The sequence below is a fragment of the Nestor notabilis genome, unplaced genomic scaffold, assembly GCF_000696875.1.
Source record: "Nestor notabilis isolate BGI_N333 unplaced genomic scaffold, ASM69687v1 scaffold1141, whole genome shotgun sequence".
NCBI lineage: Eukaryota > Metazoa > Chordata > Aves > Psittaciformes > Psittacidae > Nestor > Nestor notabilis.
Genome location: NW_009914916.1, coordinates 27948 through 47805, shown reverse-complemented (window position 1 = coordinate 47805; position 19858 = coordinate 27948). Strand labels below are relative to the sequence as shown.

Sequence of the window (19858 nt, the reverse complement as noted above, 5' to 3'; positions counted from 1 at the left end):
CCTGTCCCTGTGAATAGTCAGGTCACTGGAATGCTAGCAAAATCTCTGCAGTGGGTCTGAGCTTTTCCAGCTACAGCTAGGGTAAGAGGTGGCTACTATTGCAAACAGATCGTAAGTGCTTTTAAAACTGCATTTAATCCCTTGGAGTACATCTAGAAATGGAGAGGAAAACAGAGAAAGCACTTCTTACATCAGCTATATATTTCACAGCTAAATGAACAAGCAGACCCATTTGGACTGCCCAGTGTTTCTGGACAGCTTGCAAGTCTGTACTCTCTGGAGTACATTCTTGAACTGATCGAGAAATCATTGCATTCTGGAAATGACATCTCCATATGAAAGAAATTATTGTAGCTACCTGGAAAATGCACAGAAAGGACCTTCCTGGCAGTTGTTTTCCTTTGGGAATGCAGCATCCCACAGAAAGAAAAACCATAACGAAATCCAATAGTGGTGTCCAGTACAAATGGTTTTCATTCTATTCCCTTTTTTCCATTCCAAAGACACCTTCCCCCCTAATCATTTCTGTTACCATGGCATGGGGCTGTGCAATGTGCATGCCCCACAGATGTCTTTGAAATTCCCTGAGTAATAAAGTAGATGCTGCCCCACCACCATTTTTCCCCCATCACCCCTACATACCAAAATCATCTCTGGAAAGAGCTTTCAGTCAGCATGCTGTTGTGTCTTCACACTGATGAAACAGAAAGAATAGACCATTCCAGTGTGAATGTTTACTGCATATTGAAGATGTCCCAGTTGAAACGATTTAACTGTCTACCTTCAGAATACCTTCATCAAAGTCGATAGGAAAAGGGTGACATGGTTCCCTGTGGAACCCCTCATGATGGGGACATGGTTGCACATGCCTAATTTGCCTAGTGTCTCCCTCCAGGCCTGCCCCTACTGATGTGCTCCTGTGCACACTTTACATTCTGACACTGCCTCCAGGGTTGTCATCCATCTCCACTTACTCACATCTCTGCACATTTTAGGGGCTGCCATATATTCTTGACAGCTTTGTTTTGGTACAGCAAGTGGTCTTGTGGCTTTTAATTCTTTTTGTTTAATTATTTACAGAAATTAATTCTGCAGCTACAAAGGGTTTACCAAGCCTTGGTAGCATAAAGGAGTGAATGAAGTGAAAGTTTGGGGAAAAAAGGTATGTCAGCAATTTGATGCAACTGAATCAATGTTAGCATCAAATTTGATAACTGTTATCAGTTCATAACTGTGATTTGATAACTGCTATCAAATCCAGTTCAGACTCAAAGGAATCACAAAAATAAACATCTACAGAGTTACAAAGTCAGTTAATCACATTTTTCTTAATAATATGGGATGAGAAGAAATGTTGCTTTACTCAAGCTAAGCTATCATCCCATGACCCCAGCCATTCAGAAGCGTTATTGAATTCCATCAAACTCCACTTGTAGGGGTCTAGGCTAACATCCAGCAGATATTAGTCTGCTAACATCTTCAGTGGTGGACTGAACCTCGTAGATTATCTTCTTTCTACCTTAGGAGTAGCCTTATTGGGACTGATAAAAAAGGAGAACTCATTGAAATCAACTTTGGAATTCAAAACTGAAGTAATTTTTTTTTTTTTTTCTTAAGTAAGATGGAGAAAACATTTTCTTTTTGTCTCAGTTTGCAATAAATAGAGAGTATCTCAGGATCTATGGAAAACCTGCATGAGTTGAAAAGCAGGGTATCTGTTGGGTACCCTAGTGAAAGATCAAGACAAGATTTCACGTGAGTTCAGAAAGGTTTTGTAAGTGTCAACTTCACATGTCTCTGGAGTATTTCTTGCTTTGTCTCATATAAAGTCATAGGAGGGAACGGATAATTTCAAGCTAAAGCCCCCTCAGTGACAATAAATATAGTCAAAAGGAGAAGAGTCCCTCTTTCATAGAGTGAAGGTTGGTGTTGAAGAGTTCCAGATGTCCTCCAGGTTATAGCTTGAGCTACTGAATGTAAATCATGCCTTTCATTCCAGTGCCTGTGGGTTTGGCTGGAGATGCAAATGTCCTTGCTATTTCACACTTCAGATTATTTAGAAATGATTTTCACACTGAGAGAAGTTTAAATCAACAATTTAAGAACCTAAAAGAAGAAAGACTAACAGCTATGTTGTCCTTAATTAGCAAGCCACAGTTATTGTGTGTAACTAAATCAGAGCCTGGAGTGTGAATTTTGCAGGAGTTATAGAGTGATGAGTAATCCCTAAACGAAGATTCCTCCCCTGTTCCTTAACTCAAGGATTATTCTCCCTGTTAACAGAGGAAAGGACTTTGCTAAATTATGCTTGATGAATCTTACTGGCAAATATGCTGGCTGGTAAATACAAAAGCTGTTGTGTTATTAATGCATCAAAATTAATTATGCCAGTATAACTGGTTATCTTTGGCACAAGTACAGAGCTTGAAGGACCAGACATGGCGCTGCCCTATTTGTTACCATGGTAGGCAATTATGAAAGAAGTACAGATCTGGACTTGCATAACTTGAAAGCAGTTCTGAGCAGATTGTGAATTTCCAGGTTAAGAGTAAACGAAATACTTCTTTCTCAAAAGCTATCATTTAGGACCCAGAAGGAATCTGACCCACTTACAGAGGACAAAAAGTACAGTTTAAAGAACTATGATCAACGTTGTACTGACCACTGAGTTTTCATAAACCACTCTGGAAAATTCACTTGATGTGCACTTGATCTGGTACAAGGTAGTAAGAAAAATCTAGGTGTGGCACCAGTTTGTTTTGGTATCTTTAGCTTGAACTTCTCTGGTCATATCTTCTATAGTTGTGGCTAAATACTCAAACAAAATAGTGAGTGGCTTCTGTGAGACTGCACTAACCATTCAATCCAGGTAAGATGGTATATCTACTTGATGCTTTAGACAGCTGCTTTACATGAAATTGGAGCTTGGTCAAACTATACATGTAGCTTAGGAACTGTGATTGCTTATAAGTACTGCTTCAAACTTGTGCGGGGTAAACGAATAACATCTGCAATACAGAGATAGCTTTTCTACTTCCTGAGAATGAAAAGCACCTATTTTGATAATCCCATGGATGCAAGGCTGCAGAAGCTTCATCAGGAAATGACAAGCAACAGCGAGCATCTTTGATACGTAAGAATATCAGGAAAATACTGAGTAAGGTTTTATGTCTCCTGACTACAAAGAAAGTTCTTCAAAATTATCTGCAGACCTGAATGCACTCCAGTAGTTGAAGCACATTTAAACAGTGTGCCAAGCAGTGTGCTCTTTGCATGTGCCAGATGTAAGCAAGCTGTGATTTATGCGTGCAAATGCCTCTGTGCATACGTGCATTTTAGCTCAGCTGGAATTTAACATGAGTGCTTTTGAAAACTTGAGTTCTGAGTTGTGCTTCCTACGTTGTTTGTTCTTTTATATTAGAACAGGCTCTGCTTCTGAAAGATGCAGAGTGGAACTTTACAAGAAATGGAGTAGATAGAAGTTTTAGCTCAGTAACAAATGGAGGTGAGTTCTAGTGAGTCATCTGCTAAGTTTTGAGGGCAGATGGCTGGATGAGAAATTCCAAACCATTCTTTTACCACCACAAAAGTCTTTCTAATCTCTGCCCATAACTATAGGGTTGTTCAAAACCAAAATCCATAGAGATGAGAATGGTTCACTTTCTCAGAAATTAGCTTCCAAATACAGCTGCTAAGAGCAGTTGGTAAACTTGCAGCCTGTGTCCAGTGATAGCAGTTACACACCTATCATGTCTGTGCAGAAATTGAGCATTGAAAGGTACAAACACACGTGCATTTGTGTGGAGGCAAAGACTCTCCAGTGAGGTGGTGTTGAAGCTTCTTTAAGGATTCTGACAAGATCCTCTCCAAGTCCAGGGCAAGCAAAACTGGACAGTAAAATGGAATTGAATTCTGCAGTGACTCACAATGCTTGGTGTGCTTCTGTACGTTTTAGCCTAGCGATAGATGCTGTTTCAAGCCACAGGGAAGATTTGTGGGTGCATCTGATAGTGAGTAAAGCATTATGCAGCTCTTGGTGCCTGTGGTGCCTTGCCATCACGGTATGTTCAACCCATAAATGCTATTCCAGCTGTGTGTCATCAGTTCTAACTGCCTCTCTTCATTTTCTTGTGGTCTTGCATTGTACAGCTCTAAGAGGACAGAACTATGCCCATTTGCATTTGTAGCCAAATGCAACTTCTGAATTACACCAATTATTCTGTTAATCCCCTTCCTGACTTGACCACATTATCTCAGAAAGTATCTATGGTCATCTATAGCTTTAAAACTTGCTTATAGTTTCACACGAACACTATCAGCTACAGCTTGCTGATAGTTTCACACGAAAAAGTGAAACTATCAGCAAGAGATCGTTTTCTTCATAACTCTGAGGGTAACACCTTGAAGCTTTGGTGGTCTATGAGTCCAGAGCAAAATGCTTCTGCTATGAGTCTTGTGCTCTCTTGTACTCTTGCTTTTATAAAAGCCTGCTCTGAGCCAGTTCAGCTCATTAAGCCAAACTAAATTAGAAAAAAAAAAACCACCAAGAAAAATAAAGTCCGTTTTCTCAGCTTTCATGAGCTTGATTGTTACAGAGAAGGGTTTGGCAAAAGCCAGAACAAGGGCAAGGTGGGATGTGTCTCTGGGAGCAGGAGATAAGGAGGGAGCAATGGGTCATAGGCTGAAGAGGAGCAGAGCCTCCCTCTTTTGGGAGCAGCAGACTATTAGATCATCCTGATATCTAATCTTTCTGGTTGTTAGTCATTGCCTTAGACTCAGGGTGTCATGACAAAACCTTCGTTGCTATTGTTGTTACCCTTATGACACAGAGGAAACATGACTTGTTTTGCATAATTTCCTTCATGTAAACATTGAGTAGGAATTTTGTGTGTGTTCAGGGCACAGACAATGACTTCTCAATAGCTTTTGCTGTCTGATTAAAGTGCTGGGAAATAAGGGTGGTGATGACTCTGGAAATGGCTACGAACAACAAGAAATAATCCTCATGTGAGCTATACACTGAAAGACATGTAGGAAAGTCACTTCTTATCTCGGTATATGTTGTCCTCTTAAGGTCAATTAGGTAAGGTCAGTGCAGCAACATTTGATGGTATGCTCATGCCAAAAAGTCATAAGCAGTCCAATTAAGCTACATAAGCTGTTAAGGATGCAGTAGAAGCTGTATTTCCACCGGAAGTTTTGTCACTGTAACACCACCAGCAATATCTTCACCATATGTTATATGAAGTACAGGCTGAGATTCACATGTGGCCCTGAGTGAGGCAGCATCTTGGGGTTTGTGAAAGGTAGCCACAGCATGCAATGGTTTCCCAGAGAGACAGGCTAACAGTGCAAAGTGCAGGTCCGGATCCAAAAACTCTAGCAGTTTGTAAGTGGCCTACGCTGATCTCTTATTTCTAGTTCCTAACTTTTCATAGTCTTATACATGGTTATACGTATTTTTAAAGTCCTAAATTGGTCTCAGAAAACACACAAGAGCATGCCAAGCAGGAATTGCAGGCACAGTATATAGAATTTCACATTAGAGTCAAGTAGCTGTGCACAAACTCACCTAGCACTTTGTGTATTTGCACAATGTAATCTTTGGTTACCTGATTTGTGTACAGGTGCTCAAATTGTGTATGTGCAATGTCAGCAGTTGATTTACCGAGAACATTAAAAAATAGGTTATTATGTCTATGCAAGTTCACTACAAAGAATGCTCCTAAGCTTGCCTATACATGTTAACTCTTTTCTTTCTGTACCCTCTAACACTGTACACAATAACCTATCTTCTAAATCAGTGAATCAGTGGCAACATCTTTGAAGCATCAGTTTCATTTACCCATCCTCAAGGAGCTCATTCACCATTTGCAGGAGCTTTTTGTGACCCTTAGATGAAAGACACTGTGCAAAATATTATTATTATTGTTGTTTTTAGTCTAGTGTTTTCAGTGCATTTTATTGGAACCTGATGTCCTGCCAAGTGTAACACCCTGAGAATCTTTCAACAACTGTTCCTGGGTGTTCTGTAGATTACTGCTGTTTTCTCATACACTGTCCCTGGGAACTGCATTCTCAGATTAGAAAAAATGTCAGTTCTCTTCCTTCTGTGAAAAGAACTGCTGTTCAGGCTCTATATTAAACAATTAGGCTGGTACTTTCTTCTGGGGACTTATTATTCAGATTGTGTTTTGTCTTCTCATTAACCCCTTTGCAAAACAGGTTCAAAATGTTAAATAAGATTGATGTGAATGATCTTGTAGCATTATGCAAACACTTTGCATAGCTGAGAATGGCCAGTTAAAGGAAGACTGGTGGAAAATTGGACCCAGACATTCAGTCAGCAACTTTCCACCCTGCAGAGACAAAGAACCTTTAAGAAACTAACTTTATAATGAGGAGCTATAGTACAGCATGGCAGAAATTAAAGGGAGGCCCAAATCCCCTTAGTGACAATTGTGTTTCTCAGAGATCTCCTGAGTAGATGTTGCTTTGAGAGACCTCTGGGAAGGAGTGTAGTAAATGAGGCCTTCCTACAAGACCATGTTGGGGAAGCAAATGCCTCTGGGCCAGAATAGGAATGGGAGGAGATTAAAGCAGAATAACCATTTCTCTGACAATTGAATGCCCAAATTCTGCACATACAGTCTTCTTCTGAAACACATTCACATTCAGCCACTGAATACATAAGTTTCTGTGGTGGGAAACAAAATTTTGCAGGAACTGAAGTTTCTTCTGATTCCTTTGTCACTGAATCTGGTATTTATTCTGTTTCTCACTTCAAAATGGCCAAAGGACAAAAGAAGTGGGGACCACTGATGCAGAACAAATGCTCTGGATTTCACGTGGGGTTCGCTCAGTATGCATTTTGTATCAGAGCTGGATTCTTACAAGGGGATAGCCAAAAAGCTGCATCCAAATGAACTCCTGGATTTTTGAGGAGGGATAGGAGAGTTAGGGGGAAGGAGGAAAAAAAAACCCTGGACCATGTGGGGCAGACTAGGCACTGATACTTGTGTTTGGAGTGTCAGGGTGGTTGTGATGGTCATTGAATGGCCTGGGCTCAGAGAAATAGCTCATATTATCTTCACTGCACAGTTTTAGTTGTACAGTGAAACATTTACACATACCTAGCACAAGGTGATGGACAAATTCACCCCTATAGTCTATTCACATTTGATCACACTCTTCCTTTTCTGGTTTCTGCCTCCCTCAGCAGAGCTCACTGCAATTGGAGCAACTCCACTTTGTCAATATGTTGTACAGTGATTGAAAACTTGAAAGGTTTCTGTAGTGCCTTTCTGTGCGCTCTCTACAGTCTTTTTTTTTCTGACAGAAAAACAATCCAAACCAGACAAAACCAAAGTCAGTCTGCCCCTTTTTTCTTATTCACAGTTTCTCATCTCCTATTTGAACACCCTGATACTCTGCTTGATGATGCTGCTGACATGACCAGGGAAGATGAGCAGAAGAAACTTCTTTCCACCTATTAGTATGATTATCGTGACCAGTGACTCTTAATCTATATTTATCCATACCTAAGATAAACATTTACCTAAGATAAATATTCAGTGAAATTATTACAGTTGTTTTCCTCAGTTCTTGACCCTGGCACCAAATAGTCTTGTTTTCGTTGGGCCTTTTGAAGAGGTTTTACCTTGTAACCTCCCTTGTGAAGAAACACTGCCTCAAAGGATGCCTCTTGTGATCTTCCATCTTGAAGGGCCTTCACTCAGCTATACCTATTCCTCTCCTTCCCTGCCCTCCCTCCCTGGATTTCATACATCCTCCTAACACCTCAGGTCCTGCAGCATTTGAGTACAGAATGTGAATTTCCCTCTGCTCACAGGTATCAACATGTTAGCGTTGATTGTGTACGTAATACAGGTGCCTTGGGCAAAAGGCAGACTGGATGCTGCTTGGTAACAGATACAGCATTCCCACAGTTTTGTGCCTGCAGAATCTTATCTATAGCACAACCAAGAGGCGTCATAAAGTCCTACAGTGCACCAGGAGGAGAAGAGAGCCTTTAAAGATCTGTATAGATTTTTCCATGCGAAGATTGCGATCAGTAAATCACAGCCTTCCCTCAGCCTGTGCATTTTGCTGGTTCTAAGACAAACTTCCCACAAGTGTTGCTCTCCTTTCTGCTGAATCAGCCTTACAGTTACACCCACTCAGAAGATGATAGCAAATGAAGAAATACTTTGTCATGAGCAGGGTACAATTGTATCATGTATGGAAATGACTGATACAGCTGAAGGAGTTACTCTGCTAGATTCCTTACTGTCCCTTATTTCTCCAAGGGTTCAAGAATGGAGACAGTGTCTCTGACTGAAGGATAGCCACTGGGAACAGTATCCTTTCAGACTGCTCCAGACAGATCTGCAACAGTACATACCCACAATGGGCTTCATAAGCAGATTTATCAAGTCTGTGGACATACATGGTTAATTGTACAGGGCTCACGGTAAAGCCCTGCGCTACTTGCTCTTGTGTAACTCCTTTGAGGTTTAGTTGGCTGAACTTTACTTTTCATAAGTCATTTGATAATATGTAAAAGAAAAGAAAAAAATGGGAGGAATTTAAAAATTATGTTAGGCACACCAATAACAGACGGACTGGGCTCCTAGCTGAGCAACAGCTCATCAGAGAGGAAAAAACAGGGAGGGGAACAGAGTAAGAAAAAAATGGCTTTTGGATCAGAATAAAGAGGATTGTTTTCTTATCATTTGCAGCCACAGAGCAATGCATCTTTTTCTTTTTTAGCTATTCTTTGCTGTTGGCAGCTACGGGGACACCTTTCCCTGCAGCTGGCCAAGCATCTGAGTCAGTTGCTCCCACAGGAGAGATAATGTCCCTGTTTGTACGTTGTGCGAGTGAGGCGAGAGGAAGCACTTTAAAACGACCCTGTCCCACCCTGGCTGTAAACACCTGAGTTCACCACCACCACACTGGCCCACATCCGAACCCCGAGCCCATGCTCCCACCCGGGGATATGCAAGAGAACTGCCATTTTGCCATGGCCCAGAAGAGTGAATGCTGTAAGACTGACCGAGTTCAATAACTCAGGGTGATGCCTGGAGGCTTGTGGCTGAAGGTAGCTCAGAGGGGGTTGGAAATGAATCAGAGGACTACTAAGCTCAACCTCAACATTGCTAACCAAAAGCTAATCTAATTGGTAGCCACCAAGACCTGTTGCCATCTGCTTTTGAGTTGCCTGTCTGAGTCTGGTCCAGAGTTCAAATCTCTGCATAAAGATACAGATCTACAGCGTGCCTGCAATGCTATCCACATCAGAGATGGCTTTACTTATCTCTTTTTTTTCATGGTCTCAGCAGAATAATTGACTAATAGGTCAGTTCAGAGATGAAACACACCTCTTGCTATACTTAGTAGCTCAGGCTAGGATGAAGTGGGGAGCTCCATCTCTAATTTCTGGTGACAGAGACCTCCAGTACTCTCAGTTCTCAGTATCTGTTCCCCCCATTTGCTTACTAGTATTCATAATGTGTCATTTTGTGGCCTCACTAGAGCTCTCTTCTGGGGCTGCACTCTATTATTTTCCTCCCCTTCATGATTTGCTTCCCATACTTAAGTAGTTGTGTTTTGGTGTGTTTCTTTTGGGATTTTTCTTTTTCTTCCCCCCCCCCCCCCCCCCCCTTGTTCTTTTTCTTTTGCTTTTTCTTTGATGCTGAAGATATCGCCTCTTCTGAGCGTGTGTTAGCTTTTTTATTTTGGTAGACCCACAGTTCTTTCCCCCAAGATCTGTGTAGCTACACTGAGATACATGTAGTTTTCTCCCACAAAACACATTGCAGCATGACCTCTCATCTGAGAAGGAGGGAAGAGGGGCTTTCATTGTGTGGGTGGACTTTGCCCATCCTTTCTGGATCTGAATAGGCCAGCATTATTTCACAAGTGCTAAATCCACTCACAATGGTTTTAAATGGTTGAGCTGCTGAGCCAGCTGAACAGCAAACACCAGAGGGGAAACCACATTTCGTGAGCGCTTCAGATTCCTTCAGACTGTACGTGGAGCCATTAAGAGCAAAGTAAAAACCCTTTGACATAACTCCCTTTGGCAACTTTTTCACAGCCCCATGCCAAAAATGGGGGCTGGCTAAGGAATTGGTCTAGAATCAGCTCCCAAGAATTTAGCATATGAAGATGAAGATGGAGTTCAAATCTGTTTTTGCTAAAAGAAAACAGCAGCATATTATATTTTCTTGTAGCATATTAAGCCTTTGCTAGATGTCTCTCTGATAAGTGTAGATTGCAAGTCAAGGTATCCCATGGGCGAAAGATGGGAAAAAACTAACAGATGCTTATGTTATGCAGGAATATTTTTAATTGCATTTGTGTTTGTGTCTGTTATTCTTTTCATCTATGTTATGAAGAACCCAGGTTTTATGTCTCATGGTCTTCTGATCATCCCAGAAGAACTAGATTTTCAACTAACATGACCATCCAAGAATAAAAACAATTATCCCATTGCTGTAAGATGGATGAAAGCCTATCTAAAGGAGCTGCTACTTCTATCTCTGTCTGGACGTCTGAAGGCAGGGGACTTCATTTTTCCTTAGATGATGTAATTGCATAGTGCCTAAACAAGTTCTTTCACAATGATGTGGGTTAGCTTAGACACTCAATAATGGAGGTTTCCTAGCCCAGACAGTCTTGATAGACTGATTACTTTGAGCAGTTGCATTGAGGCAGCAATAATAACTGATGGTGGTAACAAAGATGAACCTCCCCCCTTCAGTGATTCAGCTCCAGTCAGCAAAAAATTGTGTGGCCACAGCCTGAAATCATACAGGGACATGCAGGAACATTTCATCCTGAATCAGCTAAAAGAAAAAGGGTGCAATCTTGAAGTAGAACAGTTGCATCAAGAACCTGTGTGGTCATTCTGAGTCAGAATTTATGTTTAATATAATTTAGTTTGTTTCACTTTGGCTTTGGGGTTTGCTTCCTACACCAACATGGTTGAACATGACTCTAGGTCTGACCAAGAAAGAGGTGCAAACACAGCTGTGTGCCTGAACTTTTGAAAGTGTGTTAAAATTTGCTTCCAATTGATGCCGAAGTTTGAAAGAGTTGTGTTTGGTCTCTTACTGTAAGTCAGTTTCAGTTAATGTTCTTCTTTACATCGTGTGAAGTAACAGAGAAGCCTCTGATGACTAAATAAAACAATCTTTAACAATTTCTTCAAAAAATGGAGATTAAGAATTTAGCCAGTGAGAAGCAGAGATGAATCCACAGAACACACTTCTGCTCCATGGCAATCTACCCATCCAAACAGAGATGCTCAGTCTTCCTGCTTCTGTCACTTTCTACTTGTGTATCCTTGGGTGCATCGGTGGGCATTTGACTGTCCCTGTCACGACTGAACATCTGTAAAATAGGCAGGAAAACACCTCTTGCTCCACATGGGGGATTGTGATACTAAATTTACTGATATTTATAAAACGCTTGGGGAACTTGGTGCAGCAGAACTTGGTTCTCACACAAGTCATGTGAGAGTACAGCCTATCACTTTGTGGTTATTTTCTGCAGAAACAATCCTTCATTAAAATATAAGTTACAGAAGAATGGCTGGTTGACCCTTGGCTCTTGTCAGATTGGTCGGAGCAGTTATTTTTCTCACATAACTAAGGTCTGTGGTGAATTTGGGCTTAATCCTCAAAAATATTATTTAGAGCTGTGTGAGTGCAGAGAAAACTCATGCAAATATGCATAAATATTTGCAAATATTAAAAACCTACAGAAAAAAGAAAAGGCCTGAACAATCCAGAAACGAGTACATCATCTCATTTTCTGGTTCTCATTTCTCTAAACCTGCTGACAGGATTCCCCCAGAATTTCCAGCACTCGCTGAACCTTGACCTAAGCAGATTCATGAGAAATTTCTTCCCCAAGGGTTATTTTGGCTGGAAAGTTCTAAGATCCTGAGTATAATGGTTTTCACAGCTGTAATTATAGAGTCACACTTCTGATTCATGTAATTTGACAAGGAATTATAACTTGCCTGGTTCAAAGGAGTGTGTCAAGGTGTATGGTAACTGGTGATGTGAATCTTGCAGCATCTGCACATGGGCTCTTCCATCATTCTGGTGTCCAATTCAAATGATTCTGTTATGTGTTTACATACCTGGGGCAGTTTAGATTACAGTAGTGGACCTTATTTCTTGTATTGCTTTTTCTCAAGAGAGAGTGTTATAAACATTTGACTCACAAACCAGGGATGGGAAAAGGGCAGTGAAAATGCCCATGCGCCCTTTTGTGCTTGGAGAAGCTCACACTTCTGGGTATGGTTAATGTATGCATGCAGCATTGCCCATTTTTGGTTCTCAGAAGAGAAACATAACACATGAACACATATTTTTCATGCTGGGCTGAGAAATGATGACTTGGGCTGAAGGCTTCAATTTTTAGTGGCTAAACGAGCAGAGGTGCTGTACCTGTTTCCCGCTATGGGTGAGGTGCATGGTTCAGCTCTCAGGAATGGGCTGGAATGAAGCTGAGGGAGGCAAGTTTTTGAGAAAAGAAGCAAAAATTCGTTTAGCCATGATTTAACAAGTTCTTCATGGTGCAGAGGACTCTCACTTACAAAGATGTTTCAGTGGTAGGTTTGCTGTTGGCCAACCAGGAGAACCATGTGCTGCCACCACCATAACCAGATTTATGGTTGCTCACTGCATTAAACCCACTCATTACGCGCTCAAATCTGCAAGGTGCAAGTGTGGGTGAGATGCATCTATATCTCAGTGTGTGAAACAGGTACATGGCGAGAGGTGGTGCCCCTAAAGGTTGAGAAGGAGAAGGTGGAACAAGGGGAAATGGGTCCCACTGTTGGCTGATGCGCAGGCACTGGCCAGCCAAGCTGGCAGTGTGTCACACAGGAGGGTTGTCCTGGGATGGTTTGGTGTGGCTACTGGTTAACCTTGTCCAAACTGGGTGTAGCTGCACTGACTTGCTGCCAGTCTCGGTGGGGCCTCTACCACGCAAAGACCTGAGAACCCCCTTGGCCCCCAGTGCTGCACAGGCACCATCTTGTCACCCCATGTCCTGTGCGCTTCCCAGCCCTACAGGGAGACCCCATGTCTCCTGGGCCTGGCATCAGTGTCCTCTGACACTGGCAGCACAACCGCCTTTCTCTGATTCATAGCACTGAGAGGTAACTCTCAGGCTCTGTCTTAATCCTACCCTAATCCTAAACACAGTGGAAGAATCCTATTTAACAACAGTTCTAAAACCTGGGGTCCAGTGCCTCAAGATGAAAAATAGTATCCTGATGTTTGGGAAGGGAAAAGGTGAACATTCACCCTAAGCGGGAAGGCTGGCCGTGTCTAGGTAGAGCAGGCAGGAGGAATGTATAGGAGAGAGGAGAAATGCCACATCTGACTATAGCACAAGGGACCAATTGTACTTGCTGTAAGAAAAAGTCTCCTCAGCATTTTGTGATCACACTTATTTCTCTTCCATGTGAGCGTTAATGGTTTCTGGGACCAGCACAGGTAATGCTATGCAAACTTGCATATCCCTGCAGTCGGGGGAGAAGAACATAGGATCATTCTTCCTCCAAAGTGTGATACCCTATTTTACACCTTTCTTTTGACAAACTAGGACATGGTGAATCTCTGCCTGAACTCTAGCTAGCCCTGTAAATGGCTTCATTCTTAAGTAGCAGACTGAAATCTTGCAGTCTGAGTGATGTCCACCGTAGAGAGCAATCATGTTTGGGCCTTCCCCACTTCTCCCACTGGCTACACCCAGACTTTGACCTTCAGGTCTGAAGTGAGAGCTAGCTGCCACTCAAAGGAGATATCCTGCTGCCTCATGCCCTCATGGCCACACAGTCCTAGTAATTGGCAGTTGCCTGATCCTCCTGGGAACCGCTGCAGGACAGCAAACCAGAATGCTAACCCTGCCAAAAAGTGGTTAGTTTTCCCTGAGTTCAGCTCTATGAGCCAGCTTTACCAGCTATGAATAGTGCAGGTGGTGGAACGCACCGCTGGGAGTTGGAAATTGAGGGGCTGTAGAAATTGTGTTAGTTTAGTTAAAAACATGGTGAGAGAAGTTCCTCAGACTCCTGATGGTTGAGTTGGCACACTGAATGTCATAGGGATGGCTCTTTCTGAAGCACTGAGATTTTCTTTCTGAAATGCTTTTTCTCTCTCTCAATACAGACTATCATTAACCAGGCCCAAATTACAGAACCTAGATAACACTACGGAAGCCCACTGGGGCAGGGACATTGCTCAGTTGGTGATATTAAAATGCCACCATTCTAGAAAATCTCAGACGAAGAGTAAAGGTCCTAGAAAAGGAACTAGAAAGTGCAAGCTGGCTGTTGTTGCAGAAGCAGGCAAATACGTGCCCAAGCCATGAACTTCTAATCACGTCACAGCCTCAAGACGCACATTAAAGCCACAAAACCCCCACAAAACTAGAAGTCTAACCCAGTTGTGAACATACTCCCTGCATCCCCTCATCAGGCCTCGACTGAAAGTGGGATGTGGGAGATAGATAGGATTTACAGTGGCAAGTGGGACTTTCCATTTGTTTCAAGGGCATTTTGTAAAAGTCCACACTGTCATGGCTACAGCTAACTTGGTTTATCTGCCTGTCTAACATCTTCCTGCTGTAGACCTTGTCAAAAACTGAGCACTGGAAGTAAACTATACAATTATTTTAAACCGTTTTTCCTTGCAAGTTGCTTGTAAACCTGTCTTTAATTCCTGCAGATGTATTTCACATTCAAAGTATTCACCAAACAGCTTCAGCCAAAAAAATATCAGTGTAGGGTCTGTTTTCTAGAATTATTATTTGATCTGTTTACTTTTTTTACTTCTGATGGATGAATGATTCCCTACATGGTGAGGTATGATTTCTGCTTCTTGTCCCAGAGGATTGTAAATTTTTTTATCCAAGGAGTAAGAAACTATAAAAAGAAAGACGCAACATACAATATATAGCCTCTTCTGCAATACGGATATAGATGACATTTATCCGGCGCACATCCCTTAAACAGCCATTTCTACAGAACATAACACTCATTCATGGATAAGAAAATATAAAACTACAAAGCTAATAAAACTTTGGAGCTATTAAGTATCAGCCCCAATCTTTGCCCTGTTCTGCAATATTCATCTGGGGCTCTGACAGACTTAGCCGTGGCATTAATGTGTTACTGATTTCAGCTGTCTACAGACTCTCCCCTGGTTACTGCTGCTGTGGTGGGAGTGGTGGAACGGATGTTGTCTCAGTCGCCCCCATTCAAAGCCTGGTACATTACTTTAAATCACCAATGAAACAGAGTTGTGTTAAGATGCCAGATCGTGAACTGCAGCAGCTGAGGTACACAGTTAAACAGATTTAATGGGTCTTTTGCTTTTGAAAAGAATAGCTCCCTCCTCCTCTCTGTGGAAGGATTGGAGGCGAGAGTCAGGGGGAGTAATAGCATAAAGGAGTGCAGATAAATCAGCCAGAGTGTGACTATCAAAGCCACACTTCTAATTTATAAAACTTTGTTTCCTGACATAAAAATAAATTGGTAATGGGATCTTGTTGGGTTGTTTTATTTGTTTCTATCCCAAATATGTTTTTCTGATCCCGGGTACTCTGTCATATCTCAGCAGGCTATTGATCTGCCTGCCTGGTTTCTCATCAATGGCAGGTACTTAACAGGGAAGGTGAAAGTTTCACTTGGAAACCACAGATAGGGATGTCTGGGAATAAAAACGTATCATTCAAAATAATTAATATTAATTTTTTATCTTTTGATACATAAATTAATCTTTTTAATTAAAAATTCTGATTCAGGTTATATTTTTTGTCTTAGCACTTTGCTGGCTGGCATAAATCTGGTAAGGCTGCTCTACAGCCTTGTGGCTTTTTTTCCCATTTCAGCACCATTTCCTTTTAGCATCTCTCTGCAGTTTGAGGTTTTCTTGGTCTTCCTAGAAGTCAGAACTGGTAAACAGACTGCTTTGAAACACACAGAACAAGAGAACTTTTGTCAGGAAAAAGTGGATTAACGGGACACACTTCTTGCTGTTAAAAAGCAGTCCTAGGTCTCACTGATGGACAGCTGGTGTCTAACTTCTCTAATGCAAGATACCACTTGCAGTCTGGTCAGCAATCGTGCCATTGCCTGTAGGGAACTGAAAACCATATTTATTTTTATCCTGCTATTGGCTTATGGGATTTGAAAGTACCTTTTTTAGCTTGCATAACGTAAATATTGTTACTGGACCTCCCAGTCTCTTCTCAATGCTTGCTCTAATATTTGACCTTCTAACCTGCTCCAGGAGATGGCAAATTCCACAGGCTGACGACACGCTGGGTGAGGGAGTGTCTCCTGTTATGGAGACTTTCAATTCTGCTGAGTGAGCTCCTGTTCTCCTGCTTTAGTATAGGCAAAAAAGTTGGGGACTGATCAGTTCTCCTTAGAGCCTTCTTAAATCTTCATTGCCTCTTCCAGCTCCCACCTATGCTAGTTTTCATTCTATTGTTACCTGTCTGACATGGCAATGTGAATGTTGTGTAAGAAATACCAGCACTACTGTGCAACTGCTTCAGGCACAGGAATAAATGAATAAATACGAAGAAATAAATAAACAGAATAAAAATTCCTATTTTTGTATGGTATCATAGTTAACTTTCATGCCTGTTCCTGCTGCTCCGTCCAGGAGCTCTTTCAGGAGGAGTGAGTCATGCATTACCATCCCAGAGTGTGCAGTGCACATTCCCACAAGCTCTTCATAAATCCACAGCTGGGAACTTCCAAGGAGACACCTGCTCTGTACTCAGAGCAGGGACTCAAAAGAGGCTTTCAAAGGTGCTTTCATCTGAAAGGCTGCTTGTTTTTTTCTCCACCACTGGTCACTCCTTTCCTCACTTGTCAAGTCACTTCATTGCCAGGGGCCTCTGCTTGTCTTATCTATATGTTGTGAATCCTGATTTAGGATCCTGCCGACTTTGCCGAATAGTTGCAAATGGGTGATTTAGCTTTCTCTTAAAGAATCCCCATCAAAGCTATTAGGGAAAGTGGGTTTAATATGATGTTGTAAAAGTATGACTTATCAAAATTAGATGTCAAGCTTTATTCTATTACTGTATGGCACAATCATCTGAACAATGATTCAAAACTACCAAGACACAAATCAAAGTTACCAAGAAAAAATCAAAGTTGCCAAGGCACAAATAAAAGTTACTATACTACAAGGTTATGCACTATACTGGTCACTTACCAAAGGTCTTGTTGATGAAGGGTCTCTCTGCCTCAAGGAGCAACCTTGAGAGGCATGCCAGCTCTAGGGAAGATCATGGCCATATAGCCATAGTGCTTTGCCAAGAGAGCGCAAAGAAGGCTCACTCAGGCTGTCATATTTATGGAATAAAGTGGTTGGCTTGTAGTCAAATTACATGCGATGGGAAAGGTATGCATCAGATTCCTTCTATCCACAACTTTCTTTGTTTCTTGATAAATGAGTCTTGAAAAAACCACCCACTATTCATGTGTTAATCACATGATCGGTGTTCCAAGCTCATATGCATCGATGCTCACTGTGTCACCCTGCTCCTTTGTGGGTTTTCAGAGAAAAGATTGGAACTAGAGGAATTCTTGTCCCATTTATAGCTTAAGCCTTTACCTCCTTGAGAGCCTGAACCAAACTATCGCTAGATTGGTTAAGGGCTTGAGTGCATCAGTCACACTGTGTTTTTTCCCTCCCCTGATAGCACTGTATATTTTCTGGGCATAAGTACGCAAGAATCTGTGTGCACTCATTTATATTCTGTACTGTCTGGTGACTTCATGAAATCCCTGTAAGATGTCGCAAAGAAAATCTCAATAGCATTATTTTTCTTGTGGCAACCTGTGTAGAGGTGGATAGAAACACTCCACACCTTTCTGCTCTAGAAGCAGGTAGGTATGTTCTTTTCAAGTTTGGAACTTAAAAAACCTTTAACCTTCTGGGCTTATTTATTTGAGTACTGTAAAGGCTGGAGATGCTGAGGATCACTTTTGGGTCTTCACTTAATCTCAAGATGTGGTGAAAGAGAAAAATCTAAACCCAAGATTTTTCAAAAGTTTGTGAGCATTTTAATTGGTGAAGTTGTTTTCTTCACCTATGAAACCTGGGCCTGAAACTTTCCATTGGGTAGAATGATTTAATATACAAGGAGTTAATTTGACTTTTTATGTAGCATCATTTCCTTGTCCTCTTTGCCATTTGCCCCCAGTTCCTGACTTACTGGCATCTATATTTTCCCCCTTATTATCTAGTTCTAGGAAAGCCTAACATCTCTCTTCCTCAGTCCTAAATAGAGTACATTTTCACTAGCTGTGACAGCTGCCTGTGTATCTTCCTTGATTATCATGCCTCTTATCTGAGCATAACTTTTCCCAGGTCTTCCAAAACCGCTCTGCATCTCAGTGGAGATGCATTTGCAGGATCAGGGATTCTTGGTCTTTCTAATTAAGGATAATTCTCCTGATTACTTCCAAGGGCACAGATCTTTCCATTTTAGTTTCTTTGACATGGGCCAAAGAAATATTGAGACCGCAGATAGACTTCTTCATTTTCAAGCTGAAGGATGGTTAAGACCATTACAGACAGAAAAATCATCTACAGAATTTGTACCCTACTGCCAACCTACACAGGAAGCTGTGCCCTGGGCGATGCTTCATAATCTTCCCTTCTCCAGAGTTGTCTGAAGTGCAGATCTGGACTTGAACTTCTGAAGTTTGACAGGTGTTTGTGATCTGGGCTTTTGATTCCATTTCATCTCTAATAGTTTCCTTAGTTTCCTTTTCCAAATGCTTGGGTAGTTGCCCTTTCCTAGAACACATACTGAGCACAAGAAACACCCTTCTTAAAAAACACAAACACTCCAAAGAGGAACACAGAGAACTGAAAGAGCTTCACCAAGAAGTTTTGTTTCTCTGTAAACCCTACATAGGAAACCCTGGCCTCTGCGCTCCCTCAGCATTTGCTGTATTTGTTTCTTTTCCTCCTCTCCAGATCGGGAGCATTTTCTGCCAAACAGAGAAAGGCTTTGTGAGATGAGGAACGGCTCAGATTTTTGCAGCTTGTAAAGTACGTGCTGCCTCCTTCTGAGAGCTGAGGGCTAACTTTTGCCCTGCTGTCCCTCCTTCCCCAAAAAGCAGCTCTTTTTAGTAATACCCCTCTTCTTACCCACATTTTTCTGGAAAAAGGCTCATAACAGCTCCTGGCAGAATAAGGCAGAGATCCTGTTACTACCTTTTCTTCAAAGGAGAACAGACAAAACAAGCAGTACTGAGATTTCAAGGGGAATTGGCTGCCAAAGCTAAGGAGAGTATTATAAGAGCGGTGGATATTTTCCCCAAACCAGGGGATCTTCCCTCCTGCTTCTCCCTCCCGCGGGTATTTCCCCGAGATGGACTCACTTGCAGATTGATGCTCTCCCCTTCTGAGGCCATCCTTGTGCCCTCAGTTCCCTTCCTCTGCAGCCGGCGCACGGAGCAGGACACTCTGCACTCCCGGAGACTCTCTTCGCTGGACCGGGACGCACAGCTGCTGGAACAGACCTGCTATTCATGTGCCGGCGGCCGCCCGCCCGCCTTGGCATCAGCTGGGGGGGCGAGAGAGGGGGTGGCACACCAATTCTTCATTGTCCAGGCAGTCCCTGGAACAAGCGTCCTTAGACTTTCCATGACACTTGTGTTCATTACATGTCTGTGCTACCTCTCAGAGTCCAGCTGAGCTTCATGAGGTCACTTGGGCTGGGACGCGGTGATGCAGCCAGTGTACCAAGAGGTTCCTGGCATGGGCTGTGCAGCCGGAGCAGTGATCCTGGTCTC

The 19858-nt window shown here is 42.1% G+C and overlaps 1 protein-coding gene across 1 annotated transcript in view; it reads right to left on the bottom strand.

The window, feature by feature from the left end:
• Positions 1 to 19596, bottom strand: part of LOC104412990 (ninjurin-2-like) — a 47379-nt gene extending 27783 nt beyond the window's left edge. The window contains 3 exon segments of the mRNA XM_010023870.1: positions 19445 to 19501; positions 19503 to 19554; positions 19556 to 19596. Coding sequence (XP_010022172.1) covers positions 19445 to 19501; positions 19503 to 19554; positions 19556 to 19596 — 150 coding nt within the window.
• Between the last annotated feature and the right edge of the window lie 262 nt (positions 19597 to 19858).